General features: G+C 42.8%; 1 protein-coding gene across 2 annotated transcripts in view; it reads left to right on the plus strand.

Annotated features, from left to right (window-relative positions):
• RFT1 (RFT1 homolog) overlaps window positions 1-11,621 on the plus strand; it is a 39,655-nt gene extending 28,034 nt beyond the window's left edge. The window contains exons 12-14 of one of the 2 annotated variants that reach the window (XM_024195679.2): window positions 1,041-1,290; window positions 6,662-6,835; window positions 11,608-11,621. In XM_024195679.2, coding sequence (XP_024051447.1) covers window positions 1,041-1,290; window positions 6,662-6,826 — 415 coding nt within the window. In that variant the 3' untranslated portion in view covers window positions 6,827-6,835; window positions 11,608-11,621. Of the gene's footprint in view, window positions 1-1,040; window positions 1,291-6,661; window positions 6,939-11,607 lie in introns of those variants that run through there. The other variant, XM_026656687.2, reaches the window with a different exon arrangement.
• The last annotated feature ends 10,569 nt before the right edge of the window (window positions 11,622-22,190 follow it).

A 22,190-nucleotide genomic window follows, 5' to 3' on the forward strand; every position in this document is an offset into this window, starting at 1 on the left:
TGGTATAGCTCTCTGCACACTGATTGCACGTATACTTCATGTTGGAGTAACCACATATCCAGCAATCTGGGAGACTGTTCCAATGCATGCGTGCTTGCTGAAAATTAGCAGATGTTACACACCTGCAGAGAGTGGTGTGTGTGTAACATCACTACTGCACTTTAGTTCAAATTAAAATAGATTAATATCGCTTGCCAAAAAATGTTTTTATTTAGACTATAGCCCTTTCCCAATACTGGCTATTTTAAAAAACGATGTAGTCTCAGAAATTAAGTAGGCTATAACTATCCACTTCATATATTAAGTTTTAATGACCATCTGGCTTTGTTTTTTTTAAACCAGAATCTTGTTCTGTTCTGTTTATAAAGGCTAACACACTGCTGGCCTTGCTAAAACTAGCAACAGCCCTTTATTCAGCAGTGTGCAACAACTCCCTGTTACAAGACCTTTCCACTCTTGCTTTTCATACACAGATTTTTAGGCTGAACCAGCTGACTTGCATGATCTTTTCAAAGTGCTGATTTGTAAGTGAAGTAAATTTTTTAACCAAGGTTTACAGAAGTTTATGAATGTGCCTTCTTGTTTAAGAATTTTAAGTGAGGTTTTTACCCACGAAAGCTTATGCCCAAATAAATCTGTTAGTCTTTAAGGTGCCACCAGACTCCTTGTTGTTTTTGTAGATACAGACTAACACGGCTACCCCCTGATACTTAATATATTGTAGAAATCTTCAGATTTTGCAAGCTTAATTAGTCTGTCAAATCTGGTAAGAGAAATCAGAAATGTATGGTTCACTGTTAAAAATAAAAATCTCACACTTAATGTGGCTCTTTCTTTGTTTTCCTCCACACCCTTCAATAAGCCTTCTTTATTAGCACATCTTAATTTGATCCCTACCCTACTGTTTATGTTCAAAATTAACCATAATTTGGTTTCTTCTTTTAGGGGAAAAAATTGTGGGACTCTTGCTGACGTAGGTGTTAATGGATAAATATTTTCACTGCATACATTGCTTAACTTGTTTCTCTTTTTTCCTTTAGGTTCAATTTTGTTATGCTGGCCTTGTCCTTCACATTCTTGTGCGTCTCTTATTTCTTGACTCAGTGGCAAGGCAGTGTAGGCTTTATCCTTGCAAACTGCTTCAATATGAGTATTCGAATAGCACACAGCATTCACTACATCGACAATTACTTCAAAGAGAGCTCTTACAGACCTTTGAAAGGGCTGCTACTCTCGCCATCACTAATTTTTGTTTATATTATTAGTGGAGTAGTCACTGTTTTTTCAGAGGTGAGTGTGTTTTTCAGATTTCACTATCATTCTTGTAAAAGTCTGCTCATATCAAGTAATTAGAAAATATAATTAGTTTTTTCATTATCAGAATCTCACTAAAGGGCATGCAAGTAGATTATGAGCATAGGCTAATAAAATGTTATTACAATTTTGCAAGGCTGATTATATTGTATATATGTATATGAGACAAAGGTGCATGATGATAAATGCAATTTATCACATGGGTATTACCAAACATTGTGGAGTGAGTATGTGTATACAGAATATCTATCAATGCCAAGTGGCCGGGGTCTGACAGATTAATGAATAATGTTGTTTTTTACCATACCATCTGTTCTCTGCCTACTAATCAGTCTTCATGGATCTTGTTTCAATATCTCCAATCTCCCAAAAGCTTCAAACAGCAATCAATAAAAAAAAACAACTTGCCACAAAAATGTTCCCTCTTTTTTTTTCCCCCTGCCCCCTGGCATCCCCTCCCCAGTATGTGGCATTCCTCTCCCATTCACACCTACCTAGGGTAGAAGATGGGCATGGTTCAGTCCTGCACCAGCTGCAGATTTTCTGTGGTAACGATTACATGTATTAAGTCGAATATTTCATGGCTCTGAGGGATAGAAACTAGAGATTGTATTGGAAAGGGAGATTCTTCTTCAAGTGCTTGCTCATGTTGATTCCATTCTAGGTGTGTGCGCGCCCATGTGCACAGTCATCAGAGATTTTTGCCGACCATAGGGTTGGCTGTGGTGCCCCCTTGTGTGCTGTGCTCATGCGTTGGTATATCAGGCACCGCCAGCCCTGCTCCCTCTCAGTTCTTTCTTACTGCCCATGACGGTTGGTCAGAGCACCTTATCTTGCATAGCAAGAGCATTAGCGGTTCTTAACAGCCCATTGTTATTCCCTTTCTATATAGTTTGTAGGTATGTTTTTAAGTAAGTGGTAGTTTAGTGGTTAGAGTCCCAGCTGGAACTTTACCCTGGAGCTGCGTTCATTGTGCAACAGACCGATGCCTCTCAGTGATCCTCACAGCAGCTGTTTGAAGTGCTTGGGGGAATCCCATATAAAGAATAAGTGCAGGATTTGCAAAAACTTTCAGCCCAGAACCCAAAAGGAGAGGGACATCCACTTGAGAGCCCTCCTGATGGAGGCCGCTGCACCTGGCATCAGAGTCCGCCTGACCGGATTTCGCTCCTAGCACCTTGGCATTGGTGTAGTGGCACTGCTGGCACTGGGATCCTCCCGGCACTGATCCCCCTCACCAGTGCCTAAGAAGTGTCTGAAGAAAAAGGGCTCCCTGGCACTGTCCAAGGAGGGGAAGGGGGCTCTGGGCAAAGGACCTAGTTCAGGCCGTGTGCCCGCTCCAGAGCTACAGGGGAGTACCGCTATGGTCGGACCCCCTACCCCAGCCAAGGATCTGACTCCCAGGAGCAGTAGGGGATCCTGGCTTCTAGGGGACCTTCATCATCTGAGAGAGCCCAAGTGGCCAAAGACCTTGGTGGGCTTACCGGTATCACGAATGCTGTGCCAGGTGCTGGAAGTGACTAAGGCCCTACAGCCCAATGGCAAGCCAATCATGGAACCTCCCCAAAGGGCAGGGGAGCACCATTGGTCCCCGGATCACAGACTTTGCCCCTGTCCCCATAGCCTAAGACACCAGTCCTGCAACATAGGTCACCAGCTAGAAGGCCCAGGTTCCCGGTGCCGCGCTCTCCTTCCATGAGACACAGATCACTGGAACCGAGGCACAGTTCCCCACACTCCTGGTACCAGCCAGCCTCCTGCCTACAATCACCTTAGCACAGATCTCTATTGCCCAGGCTCAACCTGGCCCTTTGAAACACACGGGGCCCAGAGACAGGCATTTTGAAGGTGTGACCTAGGATGGCGCCCCAATCAAGTACCTGGATCCACTCTCCTGTTCTTTCCTCACCCGCCTGTGCCCCTTTCAGTTGACATGGTCACGAGTGGCATCTGACTGTTGGCTGCTCAACACAATATCCTTGGGCTACACCCTACAGTTCTCGACTGCCCCCCCTCCGTCCTGTCTCTCTTTAGGGACCCTTCTCACAAGCAACTCCTCGCTCAGGAGGTAGGAAAACCTCCTAATGCTGGGACTGGTGGAGGCGGTCTCTCGGGATATGAAGGGAGAAGGATTCTACTCCCGATATTTTCCTAATCCTGAAAGCAAAATGGGGCCCAAGACTCAACCTGGACCTGCCTCACCTCAGCAAGCATCTCAAGAAGTTGAAATTTTGCATGGCCTCCGTGGCCTCCATCATCCCTTCCCTGGATCCGGTACACCGCCCTGTACTTGAACAACATATTTCCATTTTCCCAGGACACAGACAGTTCCTCTGTTTTGTGTTGGGCCAGCACCATTTCCAATTCACGGCACTGCCCTTTGGTCTCTCATCAGCCCCAAGAGTATTTACAAAGTGCATGGCGCCAGTGGCCGCTTACCTTAGGTGTCAGGGTGTTCAAATTTACCCATGCCTCGATGACTGGCTGATCAAGGGCCAGTCTTGGCATCAGGTGTGGCAGCACCTTGATCTGGTTTGCTCCACATGTCACGATCTAGGTCTATTGATAAATGAGAAAAAAACAGATGTTAGTTCCAGTGCAGCGCATAGAGTCCATAGGAGTGGTCCTCGACCCTACTTGGGCCGTGGAATCGAACAGAAAGTGTTCCTTTCCTTTCTTTTCGTCCCCGAAACCTGATTCTGTGCTATGTCAGACCTAATCTCACATATGCAAGACCACCTTCTCACCACTGCTCACATGTACTTGAGGCTGTTTGGGCCCTGTGGCGGTCTGCACTTACATGGTCCAGCATGCACGGCTCCATCTCAGGCCCCTACAGGCGTGGCTGGCGTCGGTCTGTGTCCCCAACAGACACAACATAGATTGGGTAGTCAAGGTTCTGGACCGCATCCTGTTGTTGCTCGCTTGGTGGTTGGACCCCCGCATCAGTGTTGGAAGCGAGTCCCCTTCGTGGCCCCATCAGTTACCATGTTCTCTGATGCTTCAGATCTGGGGTGGGCATGCAAGGTCATTGGTTGAGTGCGATCGCTCCTTACACATAAATGTCAGGGAGCTCAAAGCAGTATGCTTGGCCTGTCAAGCTTTTCTGCCTCATATAAAAGGCAAGGTGGTTCAGGTCCTGACGGGCAATACTGCTGCTATGTTCTATATCAACAAGCAAGGCGGAGCCTGGTCCTCAGTTTTTTGCCAAGAAGCCCTCAGGGTCTGGAACATCCATGTTCAGCCCACCATTCATCTCGTGGCCGCACACCTCCCCGGGACGAGAAACTTTGGCAGATCACCTCAGCAGGACCCTCTCGTTTTGCCATGTGTGGTTGCTCCATCGGGAGATAGTCAGCATTATTTTCCAAAGGTGGGGGACTCCCCAGGTGGACTTGTTTTGCATCCAGGCACAACAGAAAGTGTCACACTTTCTGTTCATTTCGGGGAACCGACAGATGCTCCCTGTGATGTACGCCTTCCCTCCAGTGCCGTTAATCTAGAGTCCTCATGAAGATCAAGCAGGACAGATCGAAAGTGATCCTCATAGCTCCATCTTGGCCGTGGAAGCACTGGTTTGGCATGTTGCTCGACCTCTTGGTGGCTGCCCTGTTACAGCTACTGCTCCAGCTGGACCTTTTGTCTCAGAACCATGGCAGGCTGTTACATCTGAACCTGATGGCGCTGCACCTGATGGCCTGGCTGCTGCATGGTTGAATGCAGATGAGCGGCTGTGCTCGGCCAGTGTCCAACAGGTCCTGCTGGGTAGTAGAAAGCCCTCTACTAGAGCAACCTGTCTGGCCAAATGGAAATGGTTTACATGCTGTACTTCAGATAAACGTATTCCACCCGAGAGGGCCGCACTGCAGTTAATCCTGGATTACCTCCTGCATCTTAAATTCCAGGGTCTGTCTCTTTCATCTGTTAAGGTCCACTTGGCTGCTATTTCGGCCTTTCATCCTCTGCTCGAGAGCAGGTTGGTTTTCGCCCATGACATGACTGCCAGGTTCCTCCAGGGCCCTCACATCAGTAGGGCCCCATTCCTCCGTGGGACCTAAATCTTGTGCTGTTGCAGATCACGGGAGCTCCCTCCTCTCCTGAAAGGTTGCTTTCTTGGTGATTTACATCTGCCCACAGGGTCTCCAAGATTAGGGCCCTTACCTCGGAGCCACCTTACATGGTGTTTACAAGGACAAGGTCCAACTGCGACCGCGTCTGGCCTTCCAATGCAAGGTTGTTCTGCAGTTTCATATGACTCAGGACATATTCTTACCTGTCTTCTTCCCTAAACCTCATAAGTCGGAGGAGGAAGCACAGGTTGCACTTTCTGGACATCAGAAGGGCGCTAGCCTTCTACATGGAGAGGACCAAGCCTTTTCATAAGTCACCACCGTTATTCGTCGCAGTTGCCAACAGGATGAAAGGTTGTCCAGTGTTGGCCCAGAGAATCTCATCTTGGATTACTGCCTGTTAAGATGTTGGCTTTGGTAGACCAGTATTGCAAGCTGTACCACCATGAACTCCAAGTCCACCTCCATAGATACTGATTATGAGTCACCTAGAATGGAGTCAACATGAGCAAGCACTTGAAGAAAAAACTGTTACCTACCTTTCGTATCTGGTGTTCTTCGAGTTGTGTTGCTCGGGTCCATTCCATTACCCATCCTCCTGCCCCTCTGTTGGAGTTGTCGGCAAGAAGGAACCGAGAAGGCATAGGGCTGGCGGCGCCTGATGTGCCAACACATGAGCGTAGGACTCAAGGGGGTGCCACAGCCAACCCTACGGCAAAAATCTCCGATGACTGTGCATGTGGGCACGCACACACCTAGAATGGAATTGACATGAGCAACACATCTCGAAGAATAACGAAAAGTAGGTAACTGTTCGTTATTTTCCCAGATTTCCAATACGTCCGTCTTTTAAACATAGGTGGATATATGGTTGCAGAAATGAAGGAATGATGTTTAGCCTTAATCTCAATGCATAACAAGAAAATAGTTTTCCTAAGTATATCAATTAACTTTGTGTGTGCATAGTGAATGATATATTACTGCATATAACTTCTACAATGATCAGATATATACCAAATGCTTATTTATTTTCATAGAAATTGTATTATAAAAATATTAATATGGCCAATATTAGTTATAATATTTTGTAGGTTCAAATTACACTAGCCAAATCTATCTGATTGCCTTTCCTGAGACTGGCAGCCTGATGACCACCTCAGTAGTACCGGTATTGTGGTCAAGAGAAGTATTAGAGCCTACTTGTCATTGATGCAGAGCATCCACCTCTCTACCAGTAATCTTTCTACAACTGCTTGCTTACTTTGTTTTTTTTGTAGGTATTCTTGTGCTGTGATAAAGGCTGGCTGGCAAGGCTGATTCACATCACTGTGGGAGCTCTGTGCTTCGCAGCAACACTTATCACTATATTCTTCACAGAGACCAAGCTGATTAACTTTGTTAGAACGCAGTTCCTGTCACGATATACCAAGAAAGAAACTTAAAATGATCATGTACGGAATAATTGTTATGTATGTATGTATGTATATGTTTGCTACAAAGGTATATTTTATATATAAAATATGCACAGGATAAGTTTTAATGGCACCTTGTAAGGGTTCTTTTAAAAAAAAAAAAAAAAAACCAAAAACCAAACTCCCACTGAATATTTCTGACACTGCGTAGCTGAAATGGAAATATTTGGCAACCAGATACTATTTCCATTTTCAAATCATTTAAACTCATAACAGGTTCCAACACAAATTATACCAACCCTGGGCCAGGTAATTCTCCTTGTCATTCTTATCAAAGCTTTTTCCTTCATAACAGTATTGCCTAACTTTTTGTTTTAGCAGAATGAAATAACTAGGACTTGCACTGATGCAAATCTTCCTTTTGGGACGCCCCCGTTGTTACAAATGGGACTGCCAAGGGTGACAGTGTCAAAGAATTAGACTTTACCCACTTTTACACAACTATCAAATATTAAAATGGATGAATGACCCTTCAAAGAAAGTGAGGCCACTTAATTATTAAGAAAAAATATAAATAAATATATACTGTGTTCAAGGAGAACAACACTCGACAATAGAGCATGAACTAATAGTAACTTAATAGTATACAGAAACAACATTATCCAGTACAAAGAAATTGACTTACTAATGTTGGGAAACATGAAACAATTTGGAACAGAAAACTTCAGACATTTTATGTTCTAAACAAATAAATGGAATGCACAAACTTGTATATGGATGCATGTGGATTGTACAAGAGTGCTTGTTTTTCTACATACCGTTTACTTACCATACTAGTCAATATACCAAAAATATACTACTTCAGTGTTCACTAAACTACACAATATTGTGTTTTGGAAGGAAGTTCTGCAAAGCGTAAGCCCTCTCTGTTCTTTCTCCTGGGTGCAAGTCACAGCTGAAATTTCCCGAAGTCCAGAAGCTCAATAGAGTTAAACTTAAATTCTATAACTTTTATTTTATCTCTATTTTTAGTCAATTTATAAATACCAGTGCAAACAAAAAATTTAAATAAAAATATTCTCTCATAATTCACATGTGTAAAATATGTCCCAAATGTCTGGATGACCAAAATGGTGTGTGTGTGTGTGTATTTAAAAATAAAGCTTCATTGTTGGATGGAAGCATCTTTTCACTTGCTCAGAACTTTCTGAATAGTTTCCATGGACAGACTCATGGGTTAACCTTAACCCATATGTGACTTTTTTGTTGTTGGAAACTGGAGGCTTTAGAATTAGATAAATACTAATGAAGCTTAAAAAAACAATTAGCTGTACTTCTAAGAACAGAGCTCTGAAATTTCAGATTTCATAAGTGGCAGGTTTTTAATGATCAACATTCATTTTGCTAAGTTTGGACAGACCAAGAAAGTCAAGTGATGAAAAATATGTGCTGGTGCATGTACAGTGTTCTTACTGAATTTTTAATTGTTAGTTGTCTGAGGCACTGTGGAGTTGTGTAAAATCCAGTATGATAATGTTATGAACTTAACTCAAAACTACAAAAACACAAGCTCAGAACTAAGCTATAGAGTCCAAATTGTCAACTCCACTTCTAGAGAAAGATACGTGAAAATGTCATTAACTCTCAATTGTGCAAAAGCACACATTTTTGGCTAATTGTGCTTTGGAAGACTTGGCCAGGCTTGGGGCAGAGCAGGGGGATACACTTTGACATGCATGTTATTCCAGGTTAGTTTAAAGTTAAAGCTGAGGTTGTCATAGTTTACACCCTGATGAAGCAAAGCATTATTAAGCACCATGCTTAAACATGTGCTTGAAGTTAAGTCCTTTGTTGAAATCCAGCCTCTGTTCAGCACATGCTTAAATGCTTTGAACTGGGGCCTAAATATCACAAGTACCTGGCCCTTGCTGTTGACCCTCCATCCCTTGAGGATGATATGGTAGTCTTACAGTGTGGGTGAGAGGCAGTGGGAGTAGGCCTGCTGTGCTGCCAGTAAGAAGAAGTCTAGGGAGTAATGTGTGGATTTCTTGGTCCTCCATTTAGTTGTTCCAAAATCCTTGATGCTTCCCAATGATTCATTGGAATAGCAGAGGGTTTGAAGGCAATGGGCCTCATCCCAATCCCTCTTCAGGAAAGGAACTCCTTCAGACACTATCTCCAGCTGCACCAGTTTGAACTCTCAGGGTTTACTAAATTATTTTGCTTTCCTTTGGGGGTTTTTCTGTAAGAGGTGTGACAGACCCAGACCAGTGGGGTACAGGAGTCTGGTAGAGGGCAAATATACTGGTCACTGGATGAGTAGTTTTCTGTTCCCTGAGTGACCAGAGCAGGGGCTGCACTAGAGTAATCAGGAACCTGCTAGAACCAGTTAAGGCAGGCAGGCTAATTAGGACACCTGGAGCCAATTAAGAAGAAGCTGCTAGAATCAATTAAGGCAGGCTAATCAGGGCACCTGGGTTTTAAAAAGGAGCTCACTTCAGTTTGTGGTGGAAGTGTGAGGAGCTGGGAGTGAGAGGGTGTGCTGCTGGAGGACTGAGGAGCACAAGCGTTATCAGACACCAGGAGGAAGGTCCTGTGGTGAGAATAAGGAAGGTGTTTGGAGGAGGCCATGGGGAAGTAGCCCAGGGAGTTGTAGCTGTCATGCAGCTGTTACAGGAGGCACTATAGACAGCTGCAGTCCACAGGGCCCTGGGCTGGAACCCGGAGTAGAGGGCGGGCCTGGGTTCCCCCCAAACCTCCCAATTGACCTGGACTGTGGGTTCTTCCAGAGGGGAAGGTCTCTGGGCTGTTCCCCAACCCACATGGTGAATCTCTGAGGCAAGAAAATCCGCCAATAAGCGCAGGACCCACCAAGATAGAGGAGGAACTTTGTCACAGAGGGCAGGATTTGGCTTGTAATATAGTAGCATATACCATAAAAATACTTCAGCAAAATGTCATGGGTTTGAGAGAGAGAGACCTTTACAGGCCTAAAAATATGTTTTTGAAGATACTTGTGTGCGTAGGGTCTTTCCTTGTGTTGTTGTTGGTGTTTTCAATTCTTAGCTGGAAGGTGGTAGAAGCCTGGAGCTCTGCTGCTTCTGTCTGTCTGGGTACAAATTCTTCTGATTAAAATGAATGCAACAGTTTTATTTAAACGTTTTGTGTCCCTTTGACTAGGTTTGGCTTTTTTTTGTTTTTATTCCCCTCTGTATTCTCTTACAACTTTTTTCCTGGCTTATTACTAATACATTGTGGCGTACCGGGCCTTGGATTGCAGAATGTCTAGACCTTTTCCATTGTGTTATATATTTGTAGAGTTTTATTACCTTTGGGTGTTACTTCATCGAAAAGCACAAGACAGGAGTCAGACTTTAGGATTCTATTCCAGGCACTGTCATTTTATTGTTGTATGACTCGTGACTTCACCGTGTTTTCAGCATCCTAGTCCGTAAAGTAAACTAAACTACCTCATGGAGTACTGTGAAGTTTGAAAAGTGTTTATGTAAAGTGTTCTGAGTATCTTTGATATAAGATACTTTAAGAGTATGAATACGTTTTTTACCCTAATCTTGCCTGCCTTCTCCAGTATGCCACAAAAGATTTTCTTCACATCTGGCATTTTACCTTTGCTACTAACCATTTTCCCATTGATGAGATGAGGGTGGGAGACCGTAACGTTGTTCAGGATAGATGATGTGCTATTTCTAACAACTTTGTCTAAAATAAGTGGTATACAGTTTGTAGTTGAAATTCTGAGTAATTTTCTTTAAAAGAATCGTTGCTTTGATTTCCTACTGGACAGGCTTTGGAAGGGTCTCTTTTTAACAATTGAACATGTCTTGCCTCCCAGTTAAGTGGTTCAGGTCCTGACTGTAAATAATTACTGCAGGTTTAACCACTATTGATGACCAGATCAGAGGGTCTCTAATTTGTTTGTGAATCAGCATTGGTCAGTTATTCTTGTCTTTTTATAATACGGTATCTATTTCATAGATTTTTCAAAAATTAAAAAAATTAGGTCATCTGGTCCATACCCTGGCCAAAGAACATTTGATTTGCAACTCTTTAATTCTTTGTTCAGTCTTTTTAAATAACACTAATCTTCATAGGTTCTGATGTGGGGGAAAATATTGTGGTGTGTAGCTGTGGATAGGATAGAGTAGACTAGATTAATATTAATCAGCTAGTTGCCTTCAGGAAAATATTAATGTGGTTCAATAAACTGTTGCTCAGTTACAGGCTTGGGATACATTCCTTTTTAAGTTAAAATTGTGAAAGACTGAGAGATAGGAAGTGTAGGCCTTTGAAGCTGCCTGCTTCAGTCCCTTGATTTTTGCAAGCTTTAACGTGAATGCTGTTCATAGTTTTCCTGTATGAAGTAAATTATGAATTTTTGTTGCAAAAATAGTGATTAAAATTTCAACCAGGTGCTGGTCATGGTTTTTTTTTAATTTTATTTATTTATTTTTTCCCTAACAACCGCAACTTTTTTTCAGTCCCCCCCCCCCTCCCCCCCATTGTGGATCCCTGGTGCCTCAGATGCTCATAAAGCCTATGTCTTTTGGTTCTGTGACTTTAGAGCGGCTCAAATTATTTTGCAGATATGCTGCAAAGACCTGAGGCTGAGCCTGGAAGAGGGTTAGTTTTGCCTCTTTCTCTTCTGAAAATAGAATAATGATGTTGTGTGCTGATGTCCGATTGCACTGAGAGGAATGAAGTTGAAGCAATTGTTGCATTCTAAGGGTGTAAAATAAGGATACTATGAAATAAATTTTTTTTTTACTGTTTGTGTCTTTTTTTTTTTATAGTGCATATCCTAAAGAGCTTACAGTTTCTTATATGTATGTACAATACCTAACACAAAGAAGACCTGAATGTAGTTGAGATATCTAGGTGCTGTTATACAGATGAATCCATGTTCACACATGAAGTGACTCCGCAGACCTGGAAACCTGCATAACTTTTCCCATTGAATTCAATGGGAAAATAGATTTTATAGTATTCCTGTGAGAAGCATGTTTGGCATATTGGCTCAATTTTCCCCTTTGCTTCTGCCTAACTTCATGGATTTGTAACTTGGACTTATTTTTAGTTATGAAAACATTAGAATTTTTTAAAAAATTGAATCCTTGCTTAATGTTTTTAGCAAGAGTCTTATGTAAAGTCACCTTGATTTATATAACTCATGAGTTACATACTCTAAAGAATTTAAGGTTGCTGACATGTTTCAATTGGATTATACAGAAATCTATTATGTGTAGAGCCCAATCGTGTTCCTGATGACTAAAGGAGCAGGACTGGTTCCCAAATTTGAAACTCTGTTTTCTAGTGTTCTCTTCTGTATTTTACCCTTAGTAGGTTAGATCCTGCTTGTCTTGCTCCCAATGAAATCATGTATTGTGATGAAAGTGATCAAGACTTGTCCTTATATAAATAACATGTGAAAGCCTGAAACTGTTGGGTATTAGCCTTCTGAGCCAGTCAGATGCAGGCTAAATATTATTCCTATTGCTATGCACATAGTTAAATTGCCAGACTCTCTTTTCTTTCTGACATATGTATGCAGATGAATTAGTCCTTAATATTATAAATATCTCATTTGCTAATTAAATCTCAAGGATAGCAGGAAATATGTTGTTTACAAGAATGTGAAATTAAGGCGGAAAAATTCATAATATTGATTTGCATCATCAGTCAGTGCTCAATTACTTCAGTGCAATCAGTTCCACTACTTAGTATTCATTTTTAACTGAAAAATCATGGTGTATCAGAGCCGTATAACGTTAATGGAATAAATGGATTCATTAATGAAGCGCTACCTCATTTTTGTACCTAATCAGCAATATTACGGAAGTCACATTAAGGCTTTTAATAATCTTCAAGATAAATGGACAAATTGTCTTTAAATTTTGTATCAAATGCTGCCCACTTTTTGTATCCATTTCTTTTCTTACACAGTGCATTGTGTTGACATTTAAATTTCACTGAAATAGCTGCCATTAGTGCACAAATTGGCTTTCAGGGTGGGGAATAGGGCTGTGTGATCCAAAGAGATTCCTGCTGGTTGTTCGTACAGGGCTGCCAGGCACACTGCATTCTTTTTTTTTTAATTCCCCTAAATACTGTTGATTAGACAATTACATCTATTTAGTGTTTGCTTTTCTTGACTGGACAGCAAGTGCCTTTGTGAACACAATGTCCTATTTGTACAGTGTTAAGCACACTTGGTGATCAAATAATAAATGATGATTCAAGTACAGTAGGAATACCTAAAAAGTAATATAGAGCTGCGCTTGTCATGAAAAATGTATGTCCTGAAGGCAGGGCAGGTTCTTCATAATTAATACATTTTTATACTGTGTGTGTTAAGTGATATTTTCTGGTAGGTACACATCCAAATTTATAATTTGGTATGGAGATTGATGAAAATGACACAAGGAGATATGTATACAGATGAATGTTGTATCAAAAGAAGTAGTGCAACTACTTAACTTATAACATAAATATATGCAGTTAAGAACTGGTGATTAGTATTGAAATATCTTTTCAGGAAAGTAGGCTTTTGGTGTAGAATAGGTATAAATCACAAGGTATAGAGGCCCTTTTAAATAATTTTTTTCTACAGATTGACCGTATGTTCCAGAATGCATGTTGCAGTGTGAAAAAATAAAGCCACTTGTGTGTGAGTATTATCTGGTATGGGTCTTTGTGCTATTGCTCTTATTTTTGTACATTGTAAATAGAATATTAGCTAAAGCCCAATGGTGTTTGAACTGATCTTGGAACTGTCAGATTCAGTGATTAGTTCCATGTTGTTTCATCGCATCTTTTCACACGGGTAGGAAGGGAGATACTGGCACAGAGATAAAGTGACTCTCCCAGGATCATAAAGAAGGCCAGTAGCAGATTTCGGGAGTAGACCTTCTCTCCCATGTCCTAGTCCAATGTCCTGTTCACTAGATCATGTTGCCGCTAATCTGGATAGTATTTGAACAGTTAGTTTGTTTCCAGATCATGATTCAAGGGATCATGAGACACATTGACCCTTCTGTTAAGGGTGTTGGTGTAATAACCACAGAATATTCAAGGAATCAGGTTCATTCTACACCTCAAAAGCGTATTCTTCTCGCCATTATCATTTACATTTCTGTGGACATCTACTGAGAGTATAAAGGGCAGGCATTGCTGGGCTAAGGATGCACTTTCGTTCTGAACTGCTATAGACCTAGCAAAAGCTTTAATTCAGGTGCTTGGAGAGAATGGCCTAATACAATTTCAGGAATGTGATTTCTATAAATGTAAAATCCTTCACTATTTAAGACAGTATTCTTTAAATAATCCAGGAGCCATAGGAGATAAAGTTTAAGGTTTTGCTGAACTCAAGCTTCAGAAAGGTTGAATAAAATATATAATTAAAATGTCATTCATATACTCTGGCATAAGTGGTTGTCAGTACCTTGTTTATAATGGCAGATGGTGCCAATGGAGTTACAGTAGCGATAAAGTTGTGATTTTTAAGAAATGACTGAAGTAGTAACACTTCTTACAGTTGCATTGCTAAATATGAAGTCCACCCAGAAAAAGCTCGCTCACCAGTTGGGGAGTAGTAATGCAAACCACACACCTGTGCGCACTCACTTTCCCTGCCTTTCCACTTTCCCTACACTCCATGTAGTCATTTAGACTTGTACAGCTGGTGTAAAACCCTGCGGTTCTGATTTTGGAAGTTGCATACCTACTTTGCATTCACTTCAAATTGGAATAATTTACTCTACCATGTACAAGGCAGACCCACTACTACCTCAGTCCCTTTTTCTTTAGAAAGGTTCTTGTTCTGTTTGGTTTGTAAGTTATTCTGTTGAGCAGACCCTGTACACTTGTTGCACTTTGCAGCTAGGAAAGGAAACATTTGGAATGTGCAGAGTCTGGGCCCCTGGTGCTAGGGAAGGGTGCAGTCCAGAGAAGATAGGAAGAGCCTGAGGTAGCATGCAGCTCCATGGGGTCTCAGTGCCCCTACTCCCTGTGGAAAGCCCTGGCATCCAGGCTGAACTCTCTCTCTCTGCTGTTGCCCTGCCTACAGCCTCTGCTTCCAGGCTGCAGTGCTAGGACTCTGGCAAGGGCTCCTCATTTGGTGGGGATGTGGGGGCCCCAGCCCCTTACCTCCTGTGTGGGAAGTGGGTTCCTGGTCACAGGTAGGTTTGTAGCAGGGCTGCAGCCAGGGAAGACGCGTTCCAGTGCTTCCTTGCACGAGTGCAGCCTTGAAAATTTGCCTGTGGCCAAGGCCTTTCTTCCAAAAATAAGTTGCTATGAAGTATCCCGCCTGTTGCCAATATCTGAGTTCCATTCACATTAAAGTCAAGGGGACGGGTCGTTTCTAGGCAAAGTGCTGCTATTAAGTGAAAGCTGTTAACATCAGGATTGCTATTAAGTGGTATGCACTGTACCTAAGATAGATAGAAACCAGAAAACACCCTCCCCCCAAAGCTTATTTTAAATCATAATTAATCTTAAACCAGTCTCAGGAATCCGGCTCCTCCACAGCATCGTGAGTGGTGAACACGTGGGGTTGGAGATACCGGGAGAGATCTATGGAGCTGAGTTGCAACGTGCAGCACTTCAGCCAGTGGTTGGTAGAATGAGGCCTATGCCTAGGGAAAGCAGTAGGGGGAGCTGCCTTCTCAGCTAACTACCATAGCTGGCATCGGAATTTTAAACCCTGCATTTCCCGCCTCCCGCCAGCAGAGGGAGTCGAGCTGCGGGCTTGGCTCCTCAGCGGCGAGCTGCACGCTCTGCTCTTGGTCTCAGGGGAACAGTCCCAAGGAGCCGCGACCCCTCAGCCATGGCAGGGTAGGTGAGGCATGGGGGGGGGCAGAGGGTGTGAGGGGTGGAATGGGGGGGCAAAGGGCAGCGGGGCGCAGAGAGGAGCTGGGGAGTGGTGGGGTAGGTGGTAGAATCGCTGGGGGGGCTGAAGGGCAGTGGGGTGCATAGGTGCTGGAAGGGGGTGAGGGTGGAATGGCTGGAGGGGTGAAGGGCAGCGGGGTGCAGAGAGGAGCTGGGGATAGTGGTGGAATGGTTGGGCGGGGACTGAAGGGCAATGGGGTTCAGAGAGGAGCTGGGGTGAAACCCAATTGGAAAGAGATGGGAGCAGATCTGAAGAGCTCTTTTCCCAGAGTGAAGGGGAGATGGCCCCAAGAGAGACAAGGTTCTAGATATAAGGATGGGGGAAGATGTTGAGAGCTCTGGGACGGTAAGGAGGGCGGGTTGTGAAGGGAGCAGGCCCAGAGGAGGATGCTGTGAGGGAAGGGATCTCAGGAAAGAGAGTGGCAAATTTGGAGAGCGAAAGATCGAACCCCAAGGGGAGAGGATCCCAACAAAGCAGGGGAAGTGGGAGTCAGAGGAAATAACTTGGGGTGAGTAGAGGGAGAGATTCGGGAATGGAAGAGAGTGGGGCAGTGAGGGATGGAGCAAGGTTAGGAAGACTACAAGGAGGATGGTAGATGTTAACTGGAGGAGAGAGAGAAGGAAAGAAGAAAGGTAAGTGAAGAGAGCTAAGCAAAACCTGAGGCAGGCAGAGCTGATTACTTGTATTTTATGGAAAATTAAGGGCCAAAACACTTACAAAAAATGCATACCCACCTAATTTAATTTTTAAATATCACTGGACAACAGGGGGCATGATTCTTTAAGATGGGGGTGGAAGAGCAGAGGGGAGAGCTGGTAGAACTTGGTTGTGAATGGAAGGTGGGCAGGAGCCTAGTGTCCCTATGTTCAAGCTGTGTTGTCTTTGAATTTTGTCCATGTTGATTCTGTATTTGTGAATATGTACGGGTCTGTCTCATCTTATGCAGGGGTTCCGTTCCGCGGTTAGCGCGTAAAGCAAAAACCACGTATAGTCAAAATTACATTGAGTTCAATGGCGGGCGGAATCGCCCGCACTACAGGTACAGTATTAAAATTATTTTTCTTTTTTTGTTTTTGTTTTGTTTTTGTTTTTGCCGACCGCGTAAAGCTGAAATCGCGCATGTTAAATGCATGTAAGATGCAACAGACCTGTATACATTTCTGTAACTGCATTTGGAGGTTGTGTGTATAATATATATGTATACACACAGCTTTGCATCTACATCTGATGCGAGCTACATTCAGGTGCTTGGGAGATGCTGGCTATGTTGGATTCACATGTGTACTTTGTGTCATGAATGGAACCTAGCTTGCCACATGCTGGCTATCCTCATACTATAGTGGAGTCAAATACTAGATGGGCTTTAATACTTTTTTTGGCATCAGCTTTTTGTTTTGAAATGTTATATTCTTCTAAAATGCAGAAAATTGCCTGAGGTGTTGCAATTCTTTTTTTCTGAAGGAGGGCTCTACATTTTCCTAGCGTTTCCCCTCATGGTTCATCCTTTCAATCATGAAGTCTCTCTCTTCGCTCCTTCCCCCCTACCCCCTCTTCCCAGCCAGCTAGCTACCTTCCTTCTTGGCTTGTTCTGCATTTAGAAAAGGACTCCCCTCCCCCCGAAAGCGTTCCTCTCTCCTGCCCAAGTTTCCTCTGTTTCTCTGAGTGTTTTCACTTCAAACAAAGGTGTGTTCTTAACTTGGGCTAGCTAAAATAGCAGAGAAGACATGGCAACTCCGCTTTTAACTTGGGTCAACCCCTTGAGTTAAACCCTATAGTTGAAATGAACCCTGGGGTTGAACTTGAGCTACTAAGCTGGTCAAGCACATGCTTTCCCAGAGCTCCAATCCACCCCCCTTGCAGACAGAATTTGGAGAAAACTGGCTTCACGTAGGATGAAGTTACTCTTGTTCTCTCCAGGTGAGATCTGTGCAGGTGATGATAGTCTTTATCAATCAACCTCTTCTTAGATAGACAAGCAAGTACCACTCCCGTTCTCTTTAGCACAATGAATGTGAGGCAGAACACAGTAAAAGACCGTCATAAGACAAGGATACAGACTGTTAATAAATCAAATAGTAATTCATAAGTTTTACATAGATTCTTGAAATCTTCACACCATCTTTCTTTGTCTTATCTATTTGTATCTGGGGTGCAATGATGGCCTTTGGGAATGTACTAAAAATTGTGAGTAAGGCAGAGTTGAACAAAGGGAGTATGACAAGTACTGATTGCACAGTGACAAAAGGCAAATTTACTCTTGAGTGCATCTCCCCTTTCTATTGCAACATGCTCCTTGGGTCAAGTGTAAAGTTGCTCTGCCTCTTTGTTATGTGGACAAAGTGATTTTAATAACCAGTTTTTTCCAGAATAATGTCATCCCAGAAAATTGATAACATTAATCTACTGACAGATGGGGACAGGAACTAAAGCAGTGTGACACATGGAACAATTCACTTCAACTCACTTCATGTCAGGCGGTGACCTGGCTAAACCAACGTTTTAGTGGATATTTTAGTGTATGTAATTAGTTCTTCACTAAGTTTTCTGTACTGGTGAATTTCTTTCCTCCCACCTCCTTCTTTCATGAGTTTGGTTAGATGGTGACGTAGGAGATACTGGCAAGTCATTTGATGTATTTCTTTGCTGATTCTCAATTATTGCTGAAGTCGTTCTGTTTCCACCCCATGCTGGACCTTAACACTGTTCATATTTTCCTCCAAGTCCCTTTGTTCTGTGATCCAGGGGGTGAACCTAAGAGGAGTTTCTTTGTGCTCTGGGTCTGTAGGATGCCATCCTGCACCTTTCCATTAATCCTCTAGCTAATTGGATTATTTGTTTGGTAGTTCATGGCCAAGCTTTCAGTTTGCCATAGCCTCTTGCATTTTTGCTAAGGTGACAGTGGTTCTAGCTCCCATTTTCCAGAAGGGGGTAGCCTGTTTATCCATTATAGATAAAATAAAAGCAAAGTCAGTTACTTTTTTTAAAGGTAATTTACCCATTGCTGGTGTAAACTCCAGCTCATGATTTGTATGACATATTTGTATTTCTCTTCTGATCTCGTGCTGAAATATGAACTCTAAAAATGATATAACTTAAAGCCACTAGGTGCTAAGCAAACACACTTTCCCAAAAGCAAGTTGATTCAGTCACCTGGATTGAAATACGATGCTTAACTGTTAGCCTAATAATTTTGAACAATTTTATACATTACTTCAGCTGGTTGTTTAGATTTTCCTGCAGCTGTGAATTAGGTGGAAAAATAGTGCAGCTGAATATAATCTTGCTTTGTCAATAGAGCACTCACTGCTGGCAGGGTGTCCAGCGTGGAAAAGTAAAGAGGTCATGACTCCACATCTGTTTTGTGGAGAACATAGTTATTAGCACTAGTAATACAGTGAACACTGGAGTGGAAAAAAATAACTCCAGAGCTGAGTTGCTAGTAATGATACCTTTTAGAGTTGTTCCATAGATTGCATTGGCTAGATTCCTCCTAGCCAAACACTCTAGGAAACAAGTTTTGGACAAAATGGTCAAACATGAGGTGGAGTTATTTCTGTTACAGAGTCTATTACTCCACCCTGAGGTTTTTCCCCTTTACTCTACCACTTTTTTGTCCCTCTCTGGTGGCTAGCTGAGGCTTTTCTTCAGGCCTGGTGCTAGACTACAGCTCTTTAGTTTGTATAGGTTTCTGCCATCTCTTACTGATATTTGCTGAAATGTTAAATAACCTTGTTTAATGTAATAGTGTACTATTACCTGGCACTAACCGAAATAATAATGACACGCTATACGCTGGTTAGGACAGGGACTATCTTCATTATGTGTAAACTACAATGGGGCACCAGTCTCATTTGGGCCTGTAGGCACTACTGTATGTAATAGAAAACTTACGCTGTTTTTAATTTTTTCAAAACCTGCTTTTACATTCTAAGCATCTAATTTGTAACCAAAAATACTCAGCATTTTTATATTGCCTTGTATGTTTGAAGCATTGATGGTCACAATTTAAGCACCCTTTTCATTCCTAAACCCTGTCAACTCCTCCTTACCCCTCCAAATTACCCCTCAAGCAGGGGTTTGACCCTGTAGATTCCATGAAGTCCACTAGAGATTTTGCGGTTGCTATTAATTTTATGTGGAAGGATCTCAATACTATGGTGATGGGTGGCAGTATAAGATAGTGTACAGAAAACTAATCCTCTCAATCCTACTGCCAGGTAAGTAGCTGTTCTTCTTCGAGTAGTGTTCCTGTGGGTGCTCCACTTCAGGTGTCGGTGCGTCCTTGCACTGCAGATTGGAGATTTTCAGTAGCAGTGCTCAGTCGGGGCGCGCGTGCGCAGTGTCGTCTCGTGGCGCCGTTGGCGCCTCATGTGGCACACGCACGACCTGATCCATTCAGTTCCTTCTCAACCATCCTCGGCTGCAGACAGAGTTCAGTGGCAGTGCTGCCTCTTCATTTTTCTCTAGAGAAAAAATTAGATTAGTTATGACGTTGTACTCCATATGTTTTATGGAAATATGTTTATAAGTGTGAATATGATGTAACTGGAATATGCTTCATGCAAAAGGTCTCTTGTAAGGTATCATTACAAAGCTTATGATCTGCTGAGTGTGTTCATCCTATTTGTTTGCATGTATTATTTCTATGTCTGGAGTTAGGAGAATAAGATATAAACTTGTATTACTGATGTAAACATGTTAAGTGGAAGCCATTAAGGGTGCTTCAGAATCAATGAACTGTGAATGGGTTTGTTTACCTGCAAGCCTTCCTGTGCAAGTGTCTCCCAGCTATTAGGTAATGAAGAAGGAGGTCTTACAGTGACATGTGATCATGTCACCTGAACTGGAATCCATCTTAAACCTGGTGCTTTTCCATTTAGAAAGAGGGGTGGGGATCCAGAGAAATAAAAGATTCCCGCTATAAAAGGGGGTGGAACAGAACAAGGTGGGTTGCCAGACATGAGAAATCCCCTAGTTACCACCTGAGCTGGAACTGACAAGGATTGTACCAGGGGAAAGGATTGGACCCAGACTAAGAAGGAGTCTAGTCTGTGAAAGAAGCTTACTGGAACATCTCTGAGGGTGAGCTTTACCTGTATTCAGTTACTTAAATGTATTAGGCTTAGACTTGCGTGTTTTGTTTTATTTTGCTTGGTAACTTACTTTGTTCTGTCTGTTATTACTTGAAACCACTTAAATCCTACTTTTTATAGTTACTAATAAACAAAAGTGATTTTATTAAATCCAGAGTAAGTGATTAATACCTGGGGGAGCAAACAGCTGATCATATCTCTCTATCAGGTTATAGAGGGTGGACAATTTGTGAGTTTACCCTGTATAACTTTTATACAGAGTAAAATGGATTTATTTGGGGTGTGGATCCCATTGGGGTATGGGTGCTGGAGACAGTTAAGTCTGCAGCTTTGGGGGCGTGGGTCTGTGTTGCAGCAGGCTAGCATGTCTGGCTCAACAAGACAGGGTTCTGGAGTCCCAAGCCATCAGAGAAAATGGGCTCAGAGATAGTTTCAGTGCATCATGTGACAGTCCCAAGGGAGGTCTCTGTGACCGAACCCGTTACAGTTGTAATTTAGTAAGTCTCATTTTTTGTAGTTAGATATTGTTTCTTCCCTCCCCAAAAAATAAAACCCCCCCCCCCCCCCCCATTGGGAAACTTTTTTATTAACCGTGATGCCTGGCTCGCCTGGGTTTAAATGCTACGACTCTTGTCGTGAGGCAATGCCAGTCTATGATAGCCACTTGTGGTTTGGGGGAGATGCATATCCCTCAAAAATACGCCCATTGTAGTAACCTGAAAGTCAGGGCACAGCATCATAGAGATTTCCGCCTCAAGATGATTTTTAAAGAGAAGTCCCTTTAGCCTACCCCTCAGGGACCACAATCAACACCAGCATGCATGTTCTATATCAATCGTCAAGGAGGAGCTTGCTCCCATTCACTCTGCAGTGAGGTCCTGAAATTGTGGAACTGGTGCATTCACCACAACATAACCATCTCAGCATCTTTACCTCCTGGGGTGACAGAATACAACAGCGGACACGCTAAGCAGACATTTCTCTGAGGAACTCAAATGGGAAATACATGATAGTGTCCTCCAGTTGATTATTCCAGAATGGGGCTATCCATCTGTAGACCTGTTTGCATCAGCAACAAGCCACAAGTGCTCACTTTTCTTTTCCAGGGCAGGACTTGCACCCAAGTCACTAGGGGATGCCTTCCTCATTTCGTGGGACACATCACTCCTGTATGGATTCCCATCAATACCTCTAATCTTGCGAGTCATTCACAAGATATGGACCGACAAGGTCCATATCATACTGATTTATTCCAACATGGCCCAGACAGACTTGGTTCCCTTATCTGTTGCACCTGACAGTGTGTGCTTCCCAAGCTCTTTCCTTGCAGGTGGATCTCCTCTTACCGAATGGAGGCCGAACTCTCCACCAAATCTGGAGAAATTCCACCTCAAAG

The sequence above is a fragment of the Terrapene carolina genome, unplaced genomic scaffold (genome assembly GCF_002925995.2).
Source record: "Terrapene carolina triunguis isolate 2854851 unplaced genomic scaffold, T_m_triunguis-2.0 Scaffold232, whole genome shotgun sequence".
NCBI lineage: Eukaryota > Metazoa > Chordata > Testudines > Emydidae > Terrapene > Terrapene triunguis.